Source organism: Lagenorhynchus albirostris, chromosome X (genome assembly GCF_949774975.1).
Source record: "Lagenorhynchus albirostris chromosome X, mLagAlb1.1, whole genome shotgun sequence".
In the NCBI taxonomy this organism is placed as follows: domain Eukaryota; kingdom Metazoa; phylum Chordata; class Mammalia; order Artiodactyla; family Delphinidae; genus Lagenorhynchus; species Lagenorhynchus albirostris.
The window spans coordinates 95581099-95606345 of record NC_083116.1 but is presented as its reverse complement, the minus strand read 5'-3'; the positions used below and the strand labels follow the sequence as shown (position 1 = coordinate 95606345).

General features: G+C 42.4%; 1 protein-coding gene and 1 pseudogene across 12 annotated transcripts in view; one reads left to right on the top strand and one right to left on the bottom strand.

Moving 5' to 3' along the window:
* Window positions 1-350: 350 nt before the first annotated feature.
* Window positions 351-25247, bottom strand: part of CASK (calcium/calmodulin dependent serine protein kinase) — a 387591-nt gene continuing 362694 nt past the window's right edge. For 6 of the 12 annotated variants that reach the window (XM_060137166.1, XM_060137168.1, XM_060137169.1 and 3 more), the window contains 6 exons: window positions 18889-18969; window positions 18702-18782; window positions 15868-16070; window positions 5732-5815; window positions 5087-5212; window positions 351-2320 (listed from right to left, as the gene is read on the bottom strand). In XM_060137166.1, coding sequence (XP_059993149.1) covers window positions 2144-2320; window positions 5087-5212; window positions 5732-5815; window positions 15868-16070; window positions 18702-18782; window positions 18889-18969 — 752 coding nt within the window. In that variant the 3' untranslated portion in view covers window positions 351-2143. The remainder of the gene's footprint in view (window positions 2321-5086; window positions 5213-5731; window positions 5816-15867; window positions 16071-18701; window positions 18783-18888; window positions 18970-25247) is intronic. The other 6 variants (XM_060137172.1, XM_060137176.1, XM_060137173.1 and 3 more) reach the window with 1 other exon arrangement.
* Window positions 11264-13019, top strand: LOC132513619 (adenosylhomocysteinase-like; annotated as a pseudogene).

Genomic DNA, 25247 nt, shown 5'->3' with positions numbered 1-25247 from the left:
CAGAGGACAAGTGGGGTTTCTACCAGAGGGAGGGAGCTTCTGTTTTCAGGTGTTAGTTGTATTCTTCTTTGTGCTTCACTGGAAAAGAGGTAGAGCGGGCAGTTTCACACTGAGAAGAGCCCGGATTGTGACCAGTACCATCACGGGAATGACTGCCTGGCCTTGGCATCAGGTAGATTTAAATCAGTCCTAACACAGCCCTAATCAGCTCTTGGGGTTTCTCCCTCCATCCACGGTGTCTCTGGTTTGGTGGTTTGCTCACCCTGCTGTGGGTCCCAACAGAAGCAGTTTACTCAGCACTTTGTAAGTTGTATACTCATCTGGTTACCCACAAAGGACAACATCAGAGGAAAAATCAGCATTGTTTAATAAGAGTAGGTGGGAGGGGAGGGTGACACCCTAAAAAGAGTATACAAATGCCTTCTCGGTGTGGTCCTTCATAGAGGAGCTGTTCCGCTCAGAACACATCCTGCACATCCTGCCAGGGCACAAAGCAATGAGGCCATCTAACCGACAAGAAGCAAACTTGATGGTATTTTTTTCAAGGATCTCAGGTTAATAGAACCACTTCACACCCTGACAGACACTCGCATGAAAAACCTTCCACTGACCTCTGGCAAAGAGTCAGAAGACCCACCCCCGCAGCCTGAAATCTCCTGTATTGGAAGAATGTGACCTCACGGAAGGGTGATGAGATGGTTAATGTCTCTAAAGCAACAAGGACATGATTCTCCTGTGCCAAGGGATATAGCAAGAGGAAGGAGAAAGCACAGGTGCACATTAGTGGCCCTTGGGTGCAGAGTATTTTGTTGTCCTGCTAACTGATAGTCATTCCTGGGCCTTTGATGTTTCAGTGAGCATCTAATGGATTATAAAATCTAAAAGATCATCACCTTGTAAACCTGAACAAATCTATAATGAAATGAAGGACCCAAAGGCATTTAATTATTGAACACATAAAAGGAAGTATATTTTAAAAAAAATTGGTCAAACTGTCCTGTTATCATTTTAAAGGAATTTACAGGGCTGTTATAGATTATTCTTTTGGAATAATTCAGTTTATAGCAAATGCCTAAACTGGTTTCTTCATTGCACAGTATATTCTCTTAAAATGGGTGCTTTAAAACAATTACATACATATTAAAAATCCTCATTTCTTTGCTTAATTAAAACGTTAATACTCTCAGACAACACAGATCTGAAATGGTGAAACCAGCAATTCCCCCTCCCACCTTACAACAAATTAAATTGAGACAAAATTACAAACACATTTCACTACATGATTGATGATTATTATTAATAAAAATCAGTTTTTGTTTGTTTTTTATAAAGTTGCCCGAAATGCAAGGGATGTGCATAGGTTTACAACTTAGTCATAATAGCATTTTATTCTTATTCCCCTGGGTGTGCCCCGTGACGGAATGTACTTTGCTGTAGATTACAGATTGTTTTGTCCAACACAGACACACCGACAGCATAAACGCTCGCGACTGTCCACATGCATTAAGAGTCAAGACCCAACTTCAAATCTCTAAAAGGTTTACAGGGTGCTTCAAAGAGACAGTATCACATTATCTGGATGTTACATAAAGGACTTAAAAAAAATACTGTTCTAAAAAAAAAAAAGGAAAAAAAAGGCCTTTAAAAATTTATGAGTTTTGTAATCACTAGACTGATTATTTCAAATAAATAAAGGAAAGAAAGATATTCCAATCCATAAAATCAGACTCTAAAAAGAATGTAGTGTTCCAACCCCAGTCAAGGTAACAGAATCATTGTTTATTATTATTAAAATAGATTATAGAAAGCAGCATCTATTTTGTGCAGTTTTTAGGGGCCTTGGAAATAAAAAGCTATGATTTCCAAAAATATAACATTCCAAAGGATTGAATAATACATACATTTAAAGATACATTTTATTAAAGTTTAGGAGAACTGATTAAAAAAGATACTGTCTCTTTAAATTAGTGTGTAATTGTTTTTCTCCTCCTATCTATTCGGACATGACAATAATTATAAATGTAGGTCACACTACAACTAGGTAGTCTCTAGGGACCACGACCTGCTGACACAAGGCCGATAACAGAGGCTTTTCCATGTATGAGGTGGCTCCCAGTTATGCGGCAGATATCTGGGGAGAGGCCTAATAGACCCAGGAGACCGGGACCCACTGCGGGGCTGTGCACACGAGCTCCACGGCTTCCTCCAGATGTCTGATTGTCTCATCGATTTCATTGTTGATAATTGTGAGATCGAAGTAGTGTGCATATGTTCTCTGTAAGATGTCAGACTCCTTCTGCAGACGCTGAAGAGATTCATCCTAAATGGTGATGGGATGGAGGTAGGGATGGGTGTGGGAGGAGGGAAAAGCAAAGAGAAAAGTCAGCCGGATTTTTTTCTCATGTCACATTTCTGTCCGTCCCAATGTCAGAAACAGTCAAGGCCAGACCTTTATGTGCCACATCTGGGCGTGAGGCCAAGCCCGCTTCGTGACAGAGGAGATGACGGTCCCCGGGATGGCAGGGTCACAGAACTACGGCTTGCAACCACGACTGCTCACCATGCAACAGGGGACTCCACGCCAAACCGGACGGACCAGAGGAAACAGACACTCTTCAGCAAACACATCACCCCAGCCCGGCCAAGCAGTGTCTGCCCTGGGGTCAGTGGGGACAGACTGTCAGAGTCGAGCCGCTCTGTCCTCATTCCTCTGACCCAGGCCCGCCTCACCTCAAGCCACTCTCCTGTTTGGCGGGGGGTGGGGGGGCTTCAGAGGATGGACGAGGTCAGAGCCCTGCATCCCCTTCCCTTGGTCCTCTGCACTTGCTTGCGCCAGGCCCCAGAGCCCAGCTGTGTTTGCGCCAAGAAGCCCCTGCCTCCGGACAACAAATTAAGTTGTATTTTTCTCTGTTCTACTTAGAGGTTCATTATGTTCCAGGAATTCAGTTACATATAATGGCCCTCACTCAACAGCAGTGGATGCCAGAGGCAAAGCTTTTTGGATGTTACAAATAATGGATGAAATAAGGCCATTTCCCAGATACAACAGCAGCTGGCATCTGATGAATCCCCTCACATTGGTCTGCACTGGAAATGGCCAAATATCACTGTTCATAAGTACTTACATCTCTCATGGAAACAACTCTGAAGGAAAAGCAGCTACTGAACTCTTCGCGGCAGTAAAGGCTTTCCCTCAACTCCCGCAGCGCACTACAAAGAGCCTCAGGATGGCAGTTCTTTCAAGATGGGGATCTCTTAAGGGCCACCAGAAAGTCTGCCTCTGCATCTTCACGGGTCAGATCTTGTTATGCTGAACTTTTAATGGGCAAGTTCAAATTAAGTCAAAGTAACCGACTAGATAGCTGAGCTGTTGGGTGGAGTCTGAAATATATATATATATATACACACACACACAGATACAATTAAATACCTGTTTATTTGATTAGTATCTCTCTCCCCAACTAGAGCTCAAACTTGCCTTGCTGTGCCCAGCACTTGGCATTGTGGCTTATACATAATAAGTGCTTGATAAATGTTACCGAAAGAACAAGCACTTGGCTAATACTGGCCATTATACGATTTGATGAGTGTTAAATCTATAGTCAAGAGACAGAGAAAGTCTACTAGGAAATGGGGGCCCATGATGACAGAGACAGATCTCCAGAGAAACTAAAAGGTGCGGTGCCTTCAGGGACTTGGGAGCTGTTGGCACCCACTGCTGGCTTAGGAGCCCTCCTCTTCTCGGAGGCCCATCTGTTCGTGAGAGACTCTTCCTGATGAACCTCGGCCTGTGGGTGCAGCCCTCTGGCAAGGGGATTCGAGGTGAAATAATAACACTCGATTCCATCACGGCACCACAGTGGGGATGACAGACACCAGAAAAGTTGGGGACTCAATCTTTTCTATCAGGACACTCTGAAATGAGAGTGTCCTAACCTGCTTTGTCATCTACCGGAATTTCAAAGCAGGACGTGGCATGCTTTGAATGTTAGGTGTTAACTACTTCAGTGTAGATAAGACCTCAGTTAATCATCACCTTCTAAGGTCATATCAACACACTTTCTGCTTGCACTTAAAAAGCATAGTATTTTCACTGTGGCTTTACAATAAACACAAAGCAAAAGCCCCATTTTAGGAAACATGCATTCACCCAAAGACAGGAGTGCTTCCTACCAGTATGAGAAGGAGCAATTCCTACCACGTCACTCTCCGGGCTAGGGGATTCTATTGGAATATACAGTCCTGGGTGGGCTTCAAGAACCACTAGCAGAGCTTATAATTTGCTCAGAAAGCTGGGCTGATGAAAACATTCAAGAAAATTTATGGCTGAGAGCATCAAATTTTTAATGCAGTTCTCGTCACACACACAAAAATAAAGCTCCCTCTTAAGGATCTTATAAGATGAAGCCATGTTTGTCAGTTTCTTCCTCTACAACAGCTTGTCTGCAGGCTTGACTTACACGTGAGCAGGGTTTAACTCAGTGAAAACAAAATGCCTTTATTCTAACAGCAAAAGCAAGGATTTGTGGGAACAAAATGTCTACATTCTAAATCTATGAAAGGAGACGAGGCTGTGTTTCATCACCTCCTAGCTGGTACTTACAGGCAATTTTCTGCACCATTTTGGCAGCTATGGAAAATTAGTAAAAGGGCAGGAAAATAGGCAAAAACAAAAACAAAGATGATAATTCAAGAAAAATACATGGTAACCAAAGGATAAGAGCTAACCACAATGTGGCGTTTCAAACATGTTTGTGTATTAAATAAGACGGAGAAGTAGAATTTACCAAGGAATACATCTTTTGCAAATGAAATGACAAAAAATGACTGAAAAATATGAGTGACATAGAAATCTAGTTCTTTAATCTTCCTTAAATCTAGATATTTAATTTTCCTTAAAGTGAAAATCTCCAAGCCTTGATTTTACTGTCATAAGCTGGGGTGAGTCTAGGCCACGTTAACTGAACAGTGCCAAGAGCGTCCTGGTGATTTCTAGACCCTGCAGAAGTGATGGCCTTCAGGAAAACTTTGTGTAGAGTTTCCTCTTAAGAATGACCCTACAGCAGATAAGCAGCAATATACTCACCAGACACTCCATAACTACCTTCTTATCTGCCCAGCAATAGAAGGCTGTGTAAGCCAGCCTGGTTCTAGATGGTGCTGCCGACCCTCGCGGGCACCATCTCCGTGGCGGCTGCTGACTTGAGTAGGCCTGAGAGGGGACAGAGCTCATTTCCAGGTTTGGTAGTCTCCAGGGGCCTGGGTAGAGATTCTGCACGGGTTCCACTCCGGAGGCTGCCTAGGGGAGTCTGGGCAGCCCAGCCAAGGAGGTGGATGCCTTCTAGTTCTCCCCAGGCAAGGCAATTCTTGGCCCAGAGCTCTCAGCACAGTCGCTATCAGGAGAGGAGGGGCTGGCAGCCCCGCAGGGCAGGAGCAGACCCGTGGACAAGGCCATGGATAAGGCCCCCGGGGCGGGGACTGCACTGGAGATTAAAGCTTACATTTGCCTAATGATTCTGATCTCAGAAGAATCACACCTCGCTGTGGTGTGTAATTCCTACTCCTGAAAGAGGACCTCAAGCTCTGGAAATCTTACTGGCCAGCATGGAAAACAAAGCAGAGCTTCATTTAGTTGTCTTAATGAGATGGGGCTTTGCTCTGGAATGCACAACACAAATGCATCCTTACTCGGGGGGAATGCTGATTAGAGGAAAAACTGATTAATTCTTACCTCATTCAAACCTGGAGTGATAGTTGGTGCGGCAATAAAAACAACAAAAGGAGCAAACTCTGCAGTTCTCAGGACCTTCAGTGCCTGTGTAAAAAAAAAAAAAAAAGAAAACTGAGACTTAAAAGGAGAAATAACTAATGCAACATTCAAATGAGTTCATAGAAAATTATACAACTGGAAAAGCCCTTGATTCAAATTTTTGGCAAGATATTATTAAATTTACCAACTTTGTAAATAACTTATATTACTTCTGTTCATCCAAAGGATGGAAAATAGCCACTGGCAAAGAAAAGCTGACAAACTGGACGTTTTTCTTATGAATCTCATGAATCAATCCGACTTATTTTTCTTCAGAAAAGTGAACACTGATTATGTTGGTTAATGTTCATTTAAACCTGGTTATTAGTTGTAGCCTGAATTTTAATTCCTAGGAAATGCATTTTGGGGTAGACTCGGACCAGCAGGGTGGCTTCAGCACTTATCCAGAGTGCACTATACCACATTTCAAATTTCAGATTGCTCATGAGGAGAGCAAATCATAGCCACTGTGACCGCGAGGGCTGTGTTCGCACTGACATAGGCCTTCTGAGTTGTCCTGAGGAAAGCCCTCTCCTTTGTGGGACTCATAGGGATGGCACACTCTGTCCAGGGATGGAGCCTGGAGCCACTATAGAAGCCGTATGGCTGTGGGCAATTTGTAGGCCCATGAGAAGATGCCGCATTCAAGGGACAGGGACCTCTGAGGCCCCTTTCAGTTCCATTTCAAGGTATCAGAAACCTCTAACTGCAAGCTACTAGTTTGCACAGACATACTGCAAAGCCAGCATCTGATGCTGTGGGAGTTGATTCTGATAAGGGGTTGCTGCTTCTGCTGCTCCCCTAGGACAGGACACCCCCAAGCCCGCAACAAAACCCAACATAGGCACACAGTTCACAAATGGCTGACATGTAATTAATTCGTATGCGTCAGGGGTAAATATCTTGCGGCCCTTTATATAAGAATTTAACATGTCCATTCTGTTAGCCACATAGTTTGCTTTGTAAATAGCCTTTCAATTGTTTGCTTTGCCCTATTCCTCCCTCTTGTGTCTGGTTTGCTGTAGTAGCAATTTGGGTGCCCTGCCTCCAGTTTTGCTGCTTTCCAATCCTACTAAACCCTGCCACTAGAACAGTCTTTTGGAAATGCAAATCCCATTCCATCACTCGTCCACTCCAAGCCCTTCAGGAGCTCCTTCTTGGCCTTGGGATAAAATGTACCCTCCTGAGCATAAATGTCAGATCCCTGCCTCATGAGCTGGCCCACGCTTACCTTTCTGTCTCTTCCCTTCCATGGACTGGCCCCGCCGAACTACTTTCAGTTCCAGAAAGGGCCAGCCTTTGTCTTCCTACTCCCTCCGCCTGGACGTTCCATGCCCTCGTCCCCCTCCCCACTTTCCCTATTGCTTGGCTGAGTGTTATTTCTTCTGGAAAGTCCTTTATGAGCTCTGAGCCGAGTCAGGCGCCCTGCCGCTATGCTCCTGACACACCCACACTTAGGCACCTGTAGTGCCCGCCACCCTGGAAATGCAAGTGCCTGAATGCTGGCGGCTAAGCTTCCTGAGGGCAGGGGCTGCGTCTTGTTCAGTTGTCCTCCTCATGCCCCAGATGGCACCTGGCAGAAATAGTCTTTTGACCAAACAAAAATGTAAAAGCAGTACATATAATTCACACAAAGTCTATTTTGCCTTTTGAGGCAGGTTTGACTAGAGGGCACTGTGCCTTCATGGCTGAAGAGAATCTCTTGGCCTCTATGAATATAAAGGCATGTAAGAGGCAAATTGGTTGGTAAAGGTTTTGACTTTCCTGTTTAGTGCAAGACTCACTTTTCCTAGGATTATGTTTCTGAATTTTATTTTTTTACTTATTTATTTTTATTGGACTACACTTGCTTTACAATGGTGCCAGTTTCTGCCACACAGTGAAGTGAATCAGCTACATGTATACACACATCCCCCTCCCCTTTCCCACATCCCACCCAACTAGGCCATCACAGAGCACCGAGCTGAGCCGCAGGTTCCCACTAGCTATCTGTTTTACACATGGTAGTGTATTTATGTCAAACCTAATCGCCCAGTTCACCCTCCCCCGCCACCATGTCCACACATCTGTTCTCTACGTCTGCCTTTCTATTCCTGCCCTGCAAATAGGTTCATCTGTAACATTTTTCTAGATTCCACATATATGTGTTAATATACGATATTTGTTTTTCTCTTTCTGACTTACTTCACTCTGTATGACAGACTCTAGGTCCCTCCACATCTCTACGAATGACCCAATTTCGTTTCTTTTTATGGCTGAGTAATATTCCATTGTATATATGTGCCACATCTTTCTTTATCCATTCATCTGTTGATGGACACTTAGGTTGCTTCCATGTCCTGGCTATTGTAAATAGAGCTGCAATGAACATTGTGGTACATGACTCTTTGAATTACGGTTTTCTCAGGGTATATGACCAGTAGTGGGATTGCTGGGCCGTATGGTAGTTCTATTTTTAGCTTTTTAAGGAACCTCCATGCTGTTCTCCATAGTGGCTGTATCCATTTACATTCCCACCAACAGTGCAAGAGGGTTCCCTTTTCTCCACACCCTCTCCAGCATTTGTTTGTAGACCTTTTGATGATGGCCATTCTGACTGGTGTGAGGTGATACCTCATTGTAGTTTTGATTTGCATTTCTCTAATGATTCGTGATGTTGAGCATCCTTTCATGTGTTTGTTGGCAATCTGTATGTCTTCTTTGGAGAAATGTCTATTTAGGTCTTCTGCCCATTTTTGGATTGGGTTGTTTGATTTTTTTGATATTGAGCTGCATGAGCTGCTTGTAAATTCTGGAGATTAATCCTTTGTCAGTTGCTTCGTTTGCAAATATTTTCTCCCATTCTGAGGGTTGTCTTTTCCTCTTGTTTAGTTACAGTTTCTCCTTGTGGGGTAAGGGAGCCTGGCACATTGTTTTACCTGCCCTCAAACTGCTTTAATTGTGAAAGTCACAGGCTCAGATTCCCCATGGGAGAGCTCTTCAAGCTTCTATATGTTCATTTTTGAAAGAGGCAATTGGCATTTCCTTGCAAATCCTTTTGTGACTGAAGATTTTAGCAAGGAACAACCATCATGAAAAACTCTGTATATAGCTCAATCGAGCTTAACAGTGATCTTCACTTAGAACTGTCCTTTTTGTGAATATTATTTTGGGCCTTTTTCTATCCTTCCTGTGCTCATAATTCAGGTGACTCCAGGGTCAGTTGACACATAAGCTTTCCTCATCATCCCACATCCACCGAGAGCCACCTTCTGGGCAACTTAGATGGGGAAAAAAAAATCCTAAGGCACAGTCCCTACCCTTGCTTCCATCGCTGAAGCTACTCTGAGCGCCAGATGGAAGTCCACACAGCCACAACCCACGGATGAAGTCGAGAATGCCACCCCAGTCGTGAAATGGTCTTTTCTCCACTCAATGACTGCAGCCTGATAGCCACCCAATTGTCTATTTTCAGTTCTAGCCTGCTATTCTATTCTACACCAGAAAACACACGACTCGGCAACCGTTAGCTCCCTGCGGATTACCCTTCTCTGCACGGCATTCACACCCTTAGTTTTTATCCACGAAAACACGAAGGTCATTCTGCACCTACTGCATGAGACTGTCCAGGAAGACTGTACTCACCACACCACCAAATGCCTCTTATGTCTAAGAATCAGGTTATATTCCTTTAGTAGTTAACTCCAAGGAAAGAACTGACATACTTCTATTAGATGAGAATTATGTGATCCGTGACATTCTCCTCTTTGTCCTGGTTGCCAGGAAGTTCAGAGCCAAATTTCATGTTTATCACAGTAACTAACTACAGTAGTCTCTGTGGTTAGTACTGAATATATTTGCTTCCTCCTCCTTTTCATGGCTTTGAGTTTCTCTCCTATATTATTGTACTTTCAAAGATTATACGATGCCTAGAATCCTGACTGAGATGTTCTTGTCTAGTCTCCCTCTTATCTTCAGCAGAGTCACCACACATGTCCTCATTTTTTTCTCGAAGGCCTCTGTCCCCATACTCTGCTCTACTTATGGGTCTCAAGTGGGGGCCAGTTTTTTTTTGTGTGTGTGTGCGTGCGTGCGTGTGCAGACTCAGCTTGCCTGAAGTTCAGGAACAGGAAATGGAATTGCTTCACAAGGATTCCCCTCCCTCAGGCCACTAATAGGTGGCTTTAAGATGATCTCTAAAACCACTTCCTTTTTGACTTTTAAGATGAGACACAAATTTGTTAATATTTACAGGCAAATATCTCTTTCTGAATCCCAGAGAGGGGAGAGAGAGTCTAGAAAGATCACTGAAAATACACTGGGTTCAAACAGCCAAAGAAGCATTAATTTAACATTTAAAGTTCTCTTTTGGAGATAAATTGATTTAATGGCTCATCTATGGCCAATAATTGTCAGGTTACTACCCTCAAGGAATAAAAACTCATTTGACCAAGTATCTAAGAAGCAGACATCTTTAAGACTTACCTGTTTTTTTGCAAAATTAAAAAGGGCAAGCATCTGAGTCATTTTGCACCAAGGTCTAAGGGCTTAAGGAAGAACACAGTGACCCCAGAAACAATCTTAAGAGAGCCAACTGACTTCACAAAACAGCCTCTAGTTTAAAACATGGCTGTTGTTTCCAAGCACAGATTCCTAACAAGACTGTACCTACCCCTTGATGACAACCTTTCCCTCTGGGGGCAGAAGCAAAGCCACAAATATTCTGCTACTGTCAACTCTTTAATGCTGCAAATGGACAAATCAGAATAAAATTAAAATCTAAAATTGTTTTGATTACACACTGGAGCTATTATAGTTCCAGCTTTAGGGACATAGATTATTTTCTGAGCCATGGCTTTATGAGAAGTCAGCTCTATAGCTTTCCTCAGGTTTGACCGCCTTACAGATTTTTCTAAATGTTAAAATAAAGATTTAAATTGTACTACTACATACATACAAGGCACACCAGCTTAAGGATTAAACAGGGTTAACTCTTCTAGGATGGTACAGTGAAAGGAGTCTAAGATTTACTGTAAAAACAAAACAAAACAAAAACCCCCAAATCCAAACCAAGACTGTTCAAGTGAAAATTACGTTAAGCCTTGGTTTCTTCATCCTCAAAAGTAGATACTGATGTCTCTAGCTCGGTGTTACAAGGATTAGGTAAGGAGTACTAATGCTTGGCAAAATATAGAGGAACACAATCTATTCTCATTATTTTAAAAGAAGCCAGGTTACTCATTTTCTTCTGGTTTAAAGTCTTTAGGATAGTCCCTTAGGTTTAAAGTTGAACCACAACATCTTATACAGTATAATTAGACATGTGTTTGGTTTGGACTCAACTATCTAAAATTAATTAAGACGGCACAAACTAAATGAGCTGGCCCTGCCCGGCGCCACCCGCCCCGCGCCTATCCCCAGCCTGAGGCTCGGCCCCCTTCGCCCGTGTCCATCACTCTGTGCGGAAATGCCGCCAGCACGTCAGACAAGCTGCCTTACAAAGTCGCTGACATCAGCCTGGCCGCCTGGGGATGCAAGGCCCTGGACCTTGCAGAGAATGAGATGCCGGGCCTGACGTGCATGTGGGAGATGTACTCGGCCTCCAAACCACTGAAGGGCGCCCTCACTGCCGGCTGCCTGCACATGACCGTGGAGACAGCTGTCCTCATTGGGACCCTCGTTGCCCTGGGTGCTGAGGTGCGGTGGTCCAGCTGCAATATCTTCTCCACCCAGGACCATGCAGCAGCTGCCTTTGTCAAGGCTGGCATTCCAGTGTACGCCTGGAAGGGTGAAACGGACGAGGAGTATCTGTGGTGCACTGAGCAGATACTGTACTTCAAGGATGGGCCCCTCAACATGATTCTGGACGATGGTGGTGACCTCACCAACCTCATCCACACCAAGTACCCACAACTCCTTGTCAGGCATCTGAGGCATCTCCGGAGAGACCACAACGGGGGTCTACAACCTGTATAAGATGGGCCCGCGTCATCATCACAGAGATTGACCCCATCAACGCGCTTTAGGCTGCCATGGAGGGCTATGATGTTACCATCATGGATGAGGCCTGTCAGGAGGGCAACATCTTTGTCACCACCACGGGCTGTATCGACATCATCCTCGGCCGGCACTTTGAACAGATGAAAGATGACGCCATTGTGTGGAACATCGGACACTTTAACGTGGAGACTGATGTCAAGTGGCTGAATGAGAACGCTGTGGAGAAGGTGAACATCAAGCCCCAGGTGGACCGCTACTTGTTGAAGAACGGGCACTGCATCATCCTTCTGGCCGAGGGCCGGCTGGTCAACCTGGGCTGCGCCATGGGCCACCCCAGCTTCGTGATGAGCAACTCCTTCACCAACCAGGTGCTGGCGCAGATTGAGCTCTAACAGACAAGTACCCTGTCGGGGTCCACTGTCTGCCCAAGAAGTTGGATGAAGCAGTGGCTGAAGCCCACCTGGGCAAGCTGAATGTGAAGCTGACTGAGAAGCAGGCCCAGTACCTGGGCATGTCCCGTGATGGCCCCTTCAAACCTGATCACTACCGCTATTGAGAACCAGGCCTGCCCTTTGCCTTCCAGCTGCTGTCCTTGCCTGGGTCCCACCTCTCCTCCCCAAGAGCAAATGGCACCACCTTTGAGATTGGTTTGATAATGTTCCCCATCAACTCCCTGGGGCTAGTCAGTCTTTGGCCTCTGCTGCATCCCTCATACTGTTCCAAGTGTGGCAGGGGGAATTGAGAAGTCCCTCCTCAAGCCCTGGTCATGATAGAGATACATGGGAGTTACCCACAGGGAACCATGAGCTCAGGGGTTTTGGAACCGCTCACTCAGTCCTTCCTTAGGCTGGAAGTTGGCAGTGGTGTTCACAAAGCCCACGCACTTTACCATCCAGGCCCTCACTTGGCCTATGGACTTTATACCCATGTTCTTGGTTTACAGGCTCGTCGGTTCCTCAGCCCATGACAGATGAGAAGGAGCTATGTCAAAGGGTGTGGAGGAACTGCTGGCGATTGAATGCTCCTGAGAGCCCGGCTTAGTGCTTGGCATTCTCTTAAACCTCAGAACCATGAGGTTGGTACTTTTAGTCCCTATTTCACAGGGGTTGGAATATATTGTTAAGGGATAGCCAAGAAAGCACGAGAGAAGTGATAGCCAGAGGTTGAGAGGGGCCAAAGAAACGCAAAAGCACATTGTAACTTGATGGTTCCCATCACAACTCTGGGTCAAAAAGAGATTAATTTGGTTTATAATGTCAAAAGAGAGCAAGAAGGTGGGTTAATAAAAATTTTGGTGCCTAAAAAAAAAAAAAATGAGCTGAACCCCAGTGTTAGGTGAGGCTTTCTATGGTCCACACAGAGTGGGAGTGGTGTCAGCAATGAGAGGGTTTTTAAAAATGCCACATGGGGGGCTCCCCCGCTGGCGCAGTGGTTGAGAGTCCGCCTGCCGATGCAGGGGACACAGGTTCAAGCCCTGGCCTGGGAAGATCCCACATGCCACGGAGCAACTGGGCCCGTGAGCCACAACTACTGAGCCTGTGCGTCTGGAGCCTGTGGCCCGCAACAAGAGAGGCCACGACAGTGAGAGGCCCGCGCACCGCGATGAAGAGTGGCCCCCGCTCGCCACAGCTAGAGAAAGCCCTCGCACAGAAACGAAGACCCCACACAGCCAAAAACAAACAAACAAAAAAGCCACATGGCACTTCTGTCATAGAGTTTTTGATGAACACTGAGGAAGGAATTTCACCCTTACCAGCTTGCCTTATTTGTATTCTTAGCTCATGCCACAATGCTTAGAATATATCAAGTACTTAATACACGCTGATTGAGGCAAACTGTCTGAGGTACAGTACAGCAGGTAATCAAATGGGCCGGGGTGGGAAAAGGTCCTAAGGAGGAGAGCCTCCCTGGAGCAACGAGGACCTGCCTGACAGCAAGTTGGTCATGGCCACGGGCATCCTGAAGGCAGGGTGCGGGCCTTGTCCAGCCTGGGGAGAGAGTGGGCCGAAGGCAGAGAAGCCCAAGCGGTGCAGAGCCTGTGGGCACCTGTAGCTGGACCGCTGGATGCAGTGGCTGGTGTGAGAGCAGGACTAGGCCTGGGAGCACTGGGCAGGAGAGCCTGGGACCAGAGTGGTCAAGCAGACCAACTAGAGGAGCAGGATCCGGGTGATACCTGACCCCAGGGCCACGGGCCCTAAAAGGCTCAGGCAGAGAACAGGATCCCTATCTCTCCCGAGAGATCACGGTTCTGAGGAGGGGACAGAGGAAGCAGGAGAGAAGAATGCAGTGAGCCCTCCAGCAGACAGGGAGCAGGGAAAATGCCCAGGCCAGGCCGAGGGGTGTTCTGGTGCCCAGTGCCACACGTGAAAGTGACTGCTGTGGGCAGCCTGATAAGGCCGAGAGAAGTATCTCCCGCTCAGCAGTGCAGAGCAGTGCATGGCTGGGCTGGGCTGGGCATGGGGAGAGCTGGACGCCAGGAGTGGGGCAGCAGCAGCAATAGCGGCGGTGGTGGCGGCAGCAGGTGAGGCAGAAAGCCCTGGAAAGTGGACTGAGGTAATGCAGAGGGGGTCTGAGGAGCCCCGCAGCCAGCATACTGCTAGAGACATTGCTACCAGCAGAAAACGACGTTCAGGTGAAGACCAGTGTGGAACCCAAGGAGAGGATGTCGAAGACCAGGACCAGGGTTGAGACTTTTCCTCTAGCCACCCCTGGCCAGAAGATTTTTCCAATCCCTAGTAAGGAGGGATTAGTAGTTAAACAAAAATCAATCTGCATTACACATCATATATTTAGTTCTATAAAGATCCAAGTTCATTGTTAAGTAAACTGTATAGTGTTCACCCTAATGTTGCTTTCCTCCCCAGCCCCTTAACCAGATTCCAAGTTCAAGAACCCCATCAGGTGCTGTGACATGGAAATGGGTGAAGCCACTGGCCCTGATGTTAGGATCTTGGAGCCAAGTAACTGAGCCATCAGGCCCCGAGTCACACAGACCCTGGCTAAGCCGGTTCCGTCCTCCCTTCGGGGATGGCTAGGAGACCAAGTTTCATACAGTGGCCCTTGAACAGGGATCTTCCCTGCCTGGGGTAGCCAGGTAGGCCCTCTGATGAAATGGAGCCTGCTTGAGGGGAGCTGGTCTACCATTTCAGCAGGTGGTATACTGATTCTGTTTGTAAGTGATAAGGGATTTTTGGTACAGGTTGGTCTTAGAAACGGGAGGCCTGGGAGTCACACGGGCATCCGCAAGCCTCTCTGGTAACCTGCCCTGATGTCTACAACTCCCAAATCCTTCCTACTGGGCTTTGAGTCCCACTTCTTCTTAGGTTGTCCTCAGAGATGAAAACTAGCTTGTTAGCATTTTTGATGTAAGGCCTTTGGCTTTCTCCTTTTCAAGTTTAACAATTTCTATTGCTTCTAGTGTAGGACGTATCTGCAGATCATCTAATCGTCTCTGCGTCTAGCTCTGAGTCCTCTCCAAGTTCTCCATATGCCTCCTAGTTTTAGCTCAGGGTCAGGCATTGTCCCTCAGTAAAGAGATGGCAGAGGCTAAGAACCACCACGGGTCTCTATCCCTGCTCTGCCTGGCATCCCCCGGGGCTTGCTCATGCTTGCATTCATAAAGCTGGTGCTGTATTTCGGACCCAGGCCCCAGGATCAAAATTTCTTGCTGGCGATTAACGTAACATGCTGGCAGAGACTCTGATGGTCTAGTGTGAGCTGTACCAAGAGAGGAAAGGTGGCTGCTGTGTTAAAGCGCCAGTCTCATCCTGAGTCAGACTCCTGTAGGATTTCTGGCAGGCACAGACCCGACTGGGCACTTTATTGAGCTTCTGAGTATACCGAATCTCATAAGAGAACAGTCTCTACTTCTTAAATACACTGTGTGTGCCCTGAGTGCAACGATTAGTCAGCTTGCATTCTAGACGGTTAATTCATGGTGCCTTCATTGCCGATACTTTCCTGTAGCTTACTATTCAATTATTATGTGACCTGTGATGTTCTGATGCCATTTTTCATTTCAGAACCTGAGCTTAGCATGCAGGCAGGACGACAGGGCGCCAGGGTTGGCTAGGCATTACCTGAGGCTCCACGTCCAGTATTGCGATCAGCCCTTGCTCATGGATCTTCCGGATGGTCTCCAGTTTTGTCCCGTACATTGCATCCTCGTGGCTGCCATACTCCAGGTACTCGTTATTAGAGATGTCTTGCATCATTTGGTCATGAGATACAAAGTAATAATTCTTTCCGTTTTCTTCATCTTTCTTTGGAGGTCTGGTGGTGTCTGCAAAGTTACATGTCAAGAGAGGTTTAAAAGGCTGAGCTTATGAGCTGATGCTCCCAATGGACCTACCCAGACTCAATCTCCTCTTAAAAGCTATGGATTCTGTAGTATGTCTCATGCCCTGTTCCCACCCCCAGTAGCTTTGTAGAACTAAATTCTAGAAGTCATATTTGTTTATGTGACATTGGACCACAGTAGTTGGTTAGTTGTTTGGTTTGGTGAATCTTGCTGTGTTTAGGTGAGATCTATTTCATCCCTTCACGGGTCACCACAGGGGAAAGACACTAAATGACCCAGGGTTAACATAACTCACTCTATGCCTTAATGCAGTTAGGTCTTAAGAGAAGGAAACAAGAAGAATTTAAAAAAATGGAAAACCACATATGGTTATTTAAATTTAAGTAAATTAAAATTAAATAAAATTAAAAATTCAGTTCCTCAGCCTCACTAGCCACATTTCAGGGGTTCAATACCCACATGTGGTTAATGGCTACTGTACTGGACAGTGCAGATAACTAATGCTGTCATTATGAGAGAACGTTCTATTGAACAGTGCTGGTATACAGCATCATGCAAAAGGAGAATGTCAGGATACAGCAAAAGGGATACCATATTGAAAATATAATGACCATAGCCAGATATGGCCATAACAGTTAGGAAAGACCTAAAGCAGGAATTGGCAAACTAGGGCCTGTAGGCCAAATACGGCCCACTGTCTGTTCTTGTAAATAAAGTTTTATTGGAAAAGAGCCATGCTCATTTGTTTACATATTGTCTGTGGCTGCTTTCACAATGGCAGAGTTGAGCAGTTGTGTCAGAGACCATATGGCCTTCAAATCCCCAAATATTTGCTGTTTAGTCCTTTACAGAAAAGGTTTGCTGACCCCTGACCTAAGCGAGTGTATACTAAAATATCTGCCAATAAGTCCTAGTTCTGTGGGATACTAATAGGACCAGGATTCTGCAAAACACACTTTAGGAAATGTTTTTCTAGACAAGCCAGGAACAGCAGTTTTAGTTTTCTTTCTCCCTTTGCTTCTTTCCTTTTTTGAGCAAGAACAAATTCATGCTATTCTTTGTTGTACATGAGTCCAAACCCAGGGGGAGTTTCCCCTCTCCTGCCCCAACTAGACTGTAGAACTGCCAAGTGCTCATGGACATCAAAATGTGGATGTTTTAAAGAAGAACCCTTTCTCCAGGCACATGAAAAGCTGAAGAAACAGCATACTATGTTGATGTTGTCCTATCTTCGGTCATTTCGGTAGGTAAACATATGCTATGTATACACCCAGGGTCAAATATTACAGCAAGTAGACATGATTGGGGTCAGCAATAACACACTTTAAAACCAAGCTAGTTAATTGGCCATTTAATAACATGGAAGTTCAACTGCTTATGTGATCAAGAAGAAACTAAATGTTAGTGAAGCTTGCTGTATTCATGATCTAGACATAAAGAGAATTAAAAGAACATTTTAAAGCGTTTTACTAGAAAACTCCAGTGGTACCAACTGAAAGAATATTCGATGAATTTCTTTTTTGAGTAAATCAGACAGGGTTCTGGGATGAGAGTGGTCTTATGAAGCCTCACAGCTCTCTGGGATGTAGAGAAAACAGTAAGTCGTGCTGACATGGCATTGGAAGGCCCTACAGGATGGAGCCAATCTTCCCATTTTTTCCTATTGCTCTTTTTCCCGACCAGTGATTGAACCCGGGCCCTCGGCAGTTGAAAGCGCAGAGTCCTAACCACTGGACCGCCAGGGAATTCACTCTCCTGTTGCTCTTAAAAATCATTCTCCTTTAGCTCTTCCCACCCCGAACAAAGCTCTAACTGCTAAAAAGCTTTTGGGATTCAAATTTTAAACTTTGGAATAATAATAATAATAAAAAATAAAATAAAATGATGGTAGCAAGATGGCTATTATCTATCCAGTATCTGCTAAGTGTTCATATGATCTCAAATCCTCTTTATTTTCCTGGAATTACTTCATTTTGTAGTTGAGGAAACAAAGAGGACAAGAGGTTAAGGATAAGATATAGAAAATAAGGGGAATAAAAATATTACAGAGTTAAAATTCTTTACAATAAACAATGGATAGCACATTGGGTTTTAAAAGTGATAAAAGTCAAGAATTTAGGTACAGATTAAGGAAAATATTGTTATATCAAAGAAAATTATACTATCATTAAAACCTATTTTTCTGAAGAATAATTCATCTGGGTAACATTTATGGCATATTGTTGGAAAAATTAGATTACAAATAGACTGAACGAGCTCAGTCTTGTTAAACGACAATGATAACAACACACACACACACACACACACACACACACACACACACACACACACACACACACACACACACACACACACACACACACACACACACACACACACACACACACACACGACGTGTTTGCACCAAGAGAAGCCTGGAAGGGTATACAATAAAATATTGAGAGTGAGGTTGGGATTAACTGTTAACTCATTTTCTTCTTTGTTCTTTTCTGGACTTTCCAAATTTCCTATAATGAACAGTTATTACTTATGTAATCAGAAAAAATATGTAAATTACAAGATTAGAAAAGTACTAGGAAAAATATACTTAAAGGAGAGTGAAACATTGCTTACGTGGAATAGGGTACGCAAACCGGTCTGGGTGCTTTGTGATGAGGGTGTTTTTTATGTGTCTTCTCCCAACACCATGCGCACCTATGTCATTTTTTAAAAAGGAAGTTAAAAATTGATAATTGTTAATAATATTCATAAACTGTTTTGAAGATGAAAATAAGAAAGCCACTTATGCAGTTAAACTTACCTAACAAGACTAGTGTTTTCCTTTTGAATGCTGTCAGTTTTACTACTTCTTCATATGTAACAAGATCTAATTGATCAAACACTAAAATGCAAAGATTTAGAAAGAATATAAATTTACAGAAGGAATATTTCATGTATGTAAATTATAATTTTACTGGCAAAACCAAAATTATAGTAAAGCCATGTCTTAAAAAATATGGATCCAACTTACAATATATAGCTTACATGTAATTTAAGTCATATAACCTTTTGGGAGAAAATTTCATTTTTAAGCCCATGAAAATGCACTTTAGAACTAGGGTCATCCAAAGATATGTTGAGCACATGCATAAAAGTCCAGTTGTAAAAGATACTGCATATCTTTTCATGCAGTATCCAACAAATCATATGAATTCATTCAAAACAACATGCTGTTCATATTTTTGCAATTCTAAGAAATCAGCAATACTAAAAAGAAAAAGTCTGCAGACAGTGACCAACATGAATGCAACTAAAGTTAACCAAGAAAGAGGCCAGCTAGATTATTTCTAGGGATGGATGAGAGATGCATGGACAGCTGGTCTTTAACTTGATGGTTCTTTCTTTCAACAGAGTTGCTGAAGGTAGCATGCTAGATTTCCTTCAAAGTCAAGTTTTGCAACTATGATTCCACACGCTTTGGAAATGAGCATCTCACAAGTTTTATTGTAACCCAGCTATCCATTCAATGGAAAGTCTTGGGTATGTAAGTAGGGGAACATGCTTCCCTGGGCCCCAAACTTTGTCAGCTTGTGTGTGGTAAGTAAGTTAGGATGGACAGAATGGGAAGAAGCATGAAGCAGAGTCTGAGCTTGGAAACTTTTGCAAAAGGGGAGTTCTCTAATCATTACAGACTGAGAAGAAACGCTTTAAAAAATGTTTTTTGGAAACCTGCCTCTTCACAAAACTATTACAAAAACTTTCCCAAGAGGATGACCGTTCCTGTCGAAGTTTAAGGTAGTCCAATTCTCACAACACATTTGAAAATTCTCACAAGAAGGCTAAAATCACGTGTCTATGTTTCCCAGAATATTTTTCTGTGTGGTACTACCCATATGTTGTCAGGCACACACTGAAATTTCTTTTTTAAAAGAATATTGAATAAGCTCTGGATTTTAGAGGGGTTGAAATAAATTCCATGAAATTGATTTCATGGTGTAATAGAGGAATCTGAGATGCTTCAGTCAATCGTTAAGAGAAGCTTCTACTCCCTGAAACAATATGGCCAAATGCTTTGAATATCAGCTCAGTCCTTAACATTTGTGTTCTTCCCAGTAGCAAAGAACCTTAAAATGCAAAATAGGATACTCTGGAATGCAACAGATCAGAAACAAACGAACAAAAGTATCATTCCCAAAATACTAAAAAAAAAGAAACACAATATGTTAAAATAAGGGTTAGTGCATGTTAATGGGTATTTGTGCATTTTTTTTGATAACTTGATTGCATAAACGTTGACTAAAAGACTTAAAAGCATATTCTCTAGCAACAGCTAAAAACCACAAAATGCTTTAATGGCAGATTCAGAAAATCAAAATGAACATGAGGCTGTCTGCGTGGCGGAGCTAGCTAGTCATGCTGCAGTGGTAATGGAGCGACGAAGAGTTGCAAAAATAAAAGCAGGAGAGCTTACGGCATTGCTTTTTATACCTATTGCCCTCTGAGTGATATTTTCGTCAAGAAAAGTATGCTTATGAAAGAGGTCCATCAACAAGCTGATATATTTTATTATATAGAAACAATCAAGCATCTCACAAAAGAGCAAGATGATGACACAAGTTTTCTGAATGGTATACACATCTCTTTCCCTCTACAGAGCCCTGACTCCAATCCTACTGAATTAAGTCATTTTTTTCAAACACATAAGAATGAGTTAGATATCAACAATCAACATGACAAATGAACAGATATGTTACACATCAGTATCTTAACCATATATGAGTAGCATGAAGAGGGTACTCCGGTCTAAATGAAATCATCACGTAGTCATAGGGTGGAGAAACAATAAAAAAGGATATTTTAAAATATGACATACAAAGAATATAAGGAGAACACTTAGAGACTGAACTTTTAAAGGTTTTAAGTTGTTTGCTGATTTAAAAAAAGGGACTTAATGAAAGGAAACCGTCAAAAACAAAGAGGCACAGTCACTCAACAGGTTACTTACATGCACAGAGGCCATTGGGAGTAAGACAGCATGAAAAATGTACAGGGGTCATTGAAATATGGCTTTTAATATATTAGTAAAATAAAAGTATAATATGCACAAAAGAAACTTTACCATGCAATATTCTAAACATGAGGCAAATAAATCACATTAAGAAACAAACTCATTTTAATAACAATTCAACAATATCCTTATATAAAAGCCAGTGGGTTTTATATACTAGCATATGCATACAAATTTTGTCTGGGAATAGTTACAAGAAACCTTCTTCAGGGAGTGTAGGTGTGGAAGCCTTTTGCTTTTCATTCTGTATCTTTTCTAATCACATGTGCCTATTACTTTTACTATTAAAAAAATGTCAACAGGGCAGTGAGATTATGGGCCACTTTTTGTCGTCTTTAGAGTTCTCTGTATTAAAGAAAACAAAAATAATAGCTTTTTAAAGTCAACAGTACTAATTTGTGGTATTAAACATAATTTAAACACACCTATGAATGGTATTGTAGAAATCCTCTATGTTTGTATGTGTGTATGTAAATGGAGTTTCTCAGGATATTTAAATACCACTGCTCAGGGCTCGAACATTAAAAGAAAATGAATCAATGAAGAGTTTTAAAAAAGGTTTACATTAATAACTTGATCTTAAATTGATTTTGGAAGTCCTAGGGCTGAGGAATCTCAGTGCCTCAAAGAGTATAGTTCTTCTAGAAGCATGACAATACTTTTTGCATCAAATTTATGTGGCTAAAAGTCTTTCATGCGTTGCAGAAAATGTATTTGCTGTAAACGCTACACACACCATAATCAAATCTATTCCCAAGGCTTCAGAAATACTGTCTGGCATATTGTCCTGACTTCCTGGTAAGCTACTCAATGTTCATGACACTTTTGAGTATTTAGATACCTGTTCTCCAGTAGAATCTTTTCCATAAATAAGCCTTTAACATTGATTCCATATCTCAGTTGGAAAAGCTATCTTCAAAGTAGCTTTGAAGTATACTAGTATCTTCAAATACTGTACAAACCTCCACTTAGATAAGCCATTGTACACGGTAACACTGGGCCGAGTAAAGTGGGCCTAATGTTACCACATCCTCTGTTCTTTCAAGGAAAGGCAGAAACCCAGATTTTATGTTAAATATTTGATTTTCAAATGTGATAACTAATTAAGATTATTTTAAACACCGTGTGTATATGGGAAAAATAAAATTTAGTTATGGGTCACATTCAGCTAATAGACTGCCACTGTATAATGTGAGAGGTAGGCAACAATTTGAACAGAATTCTGCTTTAACTAGACATGTAGAATTTCCTGGTGACATAAATGGAAATAATTCTAGTATTTTATCATTTCCATCAGTTCTTGATATTGATAAAGTTCTCATCCTTTATTTTTACTACAAATGTAAACAACTTCAGAATTTAATGATAAGGTTTGGATCTTGTCAACAATAGCTGCTGAATTCTCAAAGATTTGAAGCAGGAGACAAAACATATGCCCTTATTTTATTTTTTAAAAATTACTTATTTTTCAATGTATAAAAATCAGTTGCATTTTTAAAAAATTGAAGTACAGTTGATTTACAATGTTGTGTTAGTTTCAGGTAGGTGTACAGCAAAGTGATTCAGATTCTTTTTCAGATTCTTTTCCCTTATAGGTTATTACAAAATATTGAGTGTAGTTCCCTGTGCTCCACAGTAGGTCCTTGTTGGTTATCTATTTTATATATAGTAGTGTGTATATGTTAATCCCAATGGCCCTTATTTTAACTTACTGAGGACTACGGGATGATTCCCCCACTGTATTTTACAATCGACTTTTGAATAAGTCAGAAGACACCTTTCAGAAACATAGCTGGATTTGTGGCCTATGAACCCATTTGGCTAGTTCTTGGTATTAAAGAATATGGTATTTCAAAGTTCTCAAAGCATTTGCCTTCCCAATGGAGGTCAACAGTATGTGTTTCTCTCTTTTAGAGCAATTCTTTATGTAGGCAATGCCACATATTAGGATAAACTTTCATCATAGCTAAAAGCAGAACAGCTGATAAAATACTTGACTTTCCTTCCTGACAATTTCATCTCTCCTAAAGGCAAGGTAATCAGTAAGTAAATGGTTCTTCTGGTCTTTATAATTAACAAAATGTAAGAGTTGGCTGGTGATGGGGAAGAATGCTGAAGAGATGGTGGCAGAAAGGACATGCCAGGCAGCATATTCTAGAAAGTCCAGGGAAAAAGCCAGCCATCTTCTCCAGACCAGAAAAACTAATAGGAGAGCTCATGAGTGATGATTTTGTGCGGGTGGGAATCCTAACAATGACATTCTGACTAGACAGTCACAAATGAGCCTAAACACAAGTTCTGTACAGAAACTTGAGTGGCCCTGCAAGGACCTTATAAAAAGCTCAGATTTTCTATCAAAGGAGGCTCTCAGGCAGTGACAAATACTGACATGTAGAAGGAACTGTGAGCATGAGGAAGGCTCTGAGGCCCGGAAGGCCACTGCTTAGGAAGATGTTGTGGATAACAAAGAAGTGGTGGGTCTCCTCTTAGTTTTAAGTTTACAAGAACTTAGATAGATCCATGGTTTTGGATAGGAGGTGTTGTGTTTAAAGACGACAGAGAAAAAGCAATTCTATTCCATTTCTATGAGGTTCCTGCCTTCTCTAGCAAGGGTGATACAGCCTTCAAACATAATGGGCAATGTTTACCAGAGCTAAAGCTTAAGATAAGGGACAGCAAATGAGTACTTGGCTTCATTAAATGATATCCATTTATCAGGCCCAGTGATGAAATAACCTGAGATCCACTGAACTTTAGAATTAGAAAAGATATCCTTTATTGACTAACCCAGTTCCCTCGTTTTGAGGCCCACAGGAGCCAAGTGATTTGCCAAAGGTGCATGGATACACAGGTGTGCTAACTTCTGGTCCTAGCTTGGGCTGGCTATTAAGCTTACAGGTGCGTTTGCAGGACTACCAAGCACCACTTGTGATGAATCAGAGAGAACAGGAACAGTGGAAGATCAGTGGTGCCCCAGTGGTCAAAGAATGGAAAAAGTTAACTCTGGAAAACACTGGCCACCAGATGGGATGCTGATTCTCTGGCAAAATTCTCAAGTGAACGATTCAACAGACTCTTTGTCAGAATTTAGAGAGTCTAGTTTTTCAATTAACTGGCTTCTTATTTTTCCTCAGAGCTAAATTAAAGAGTGTTGGCAAATTGAATACTCATGTCTACATGCCTTCCATCAGTAGAATATAAAAAGCTAAGGATGAATTGACAGCCTTATCGGCCATTTTCTTTGCTTTTCTACGTTTAAATTAATTTTAATGCCATCTATATATCATTTAAAATCATTGTAAAAATTACAAGGTTATACATATATATGTAATGTCAACAGACCTTCTGAGCCTGTTAGAAGCTGATGGAAATAAAGGTGATTATGGAGACCTGGCAATAACCACTGACATTTTATGTTAAACAACATTCTGCTGCTACTACAGTGAATTTCTTCAAATAGTACTACTGGAGCATTTACAATTAGTTTTAACTAATTATATTTAACTAATCTACTTTGAATATTTCTTCCCTTTATAAAACAAAAATAGCCATTATCAGACTAGTGCTCTATAGTGGTATATAACCAGAAATGATACCTTTTATTGGAAATAAAAATGTGGCACACTGTAACTATCATGATGGGAAAGATTTCCGCATTTAACTGAACCATTTAAAATTAAGCCATGTGGTCACTCACATTCATTCCACATTATGCAATACTTCAAAATGTTTACTTTTACTCTCTGATCAAGAAATCATTCAGAGTTTCAAAATAATTTTTCCTAGTGAATACTAATAAAATATAATGCTCTACAGAGGGAAATGCATTTCATATCTGTCAGAAATATTATACTGTCAAACTGGGTGTGCATGATTGCATTCACTTGATTTTCTTTGCCATATGTTTGAAGTTTGGAGTTATTTCTGAAACCTTGGGAACTAATCTAATGCCAATGTTGGGGCTTGCGCTTCCTCAGAAAAGTTCCTTATAAAAGGAGTCATATTAAGAAGTTATTGAAAATAAGTAAATCCCACCCTACATCATCATGCCTTTTCGTTAACTTAAGTTACATCCTGTGAGTCTTCTGGGAATTCTACTGCAATGACAGAGC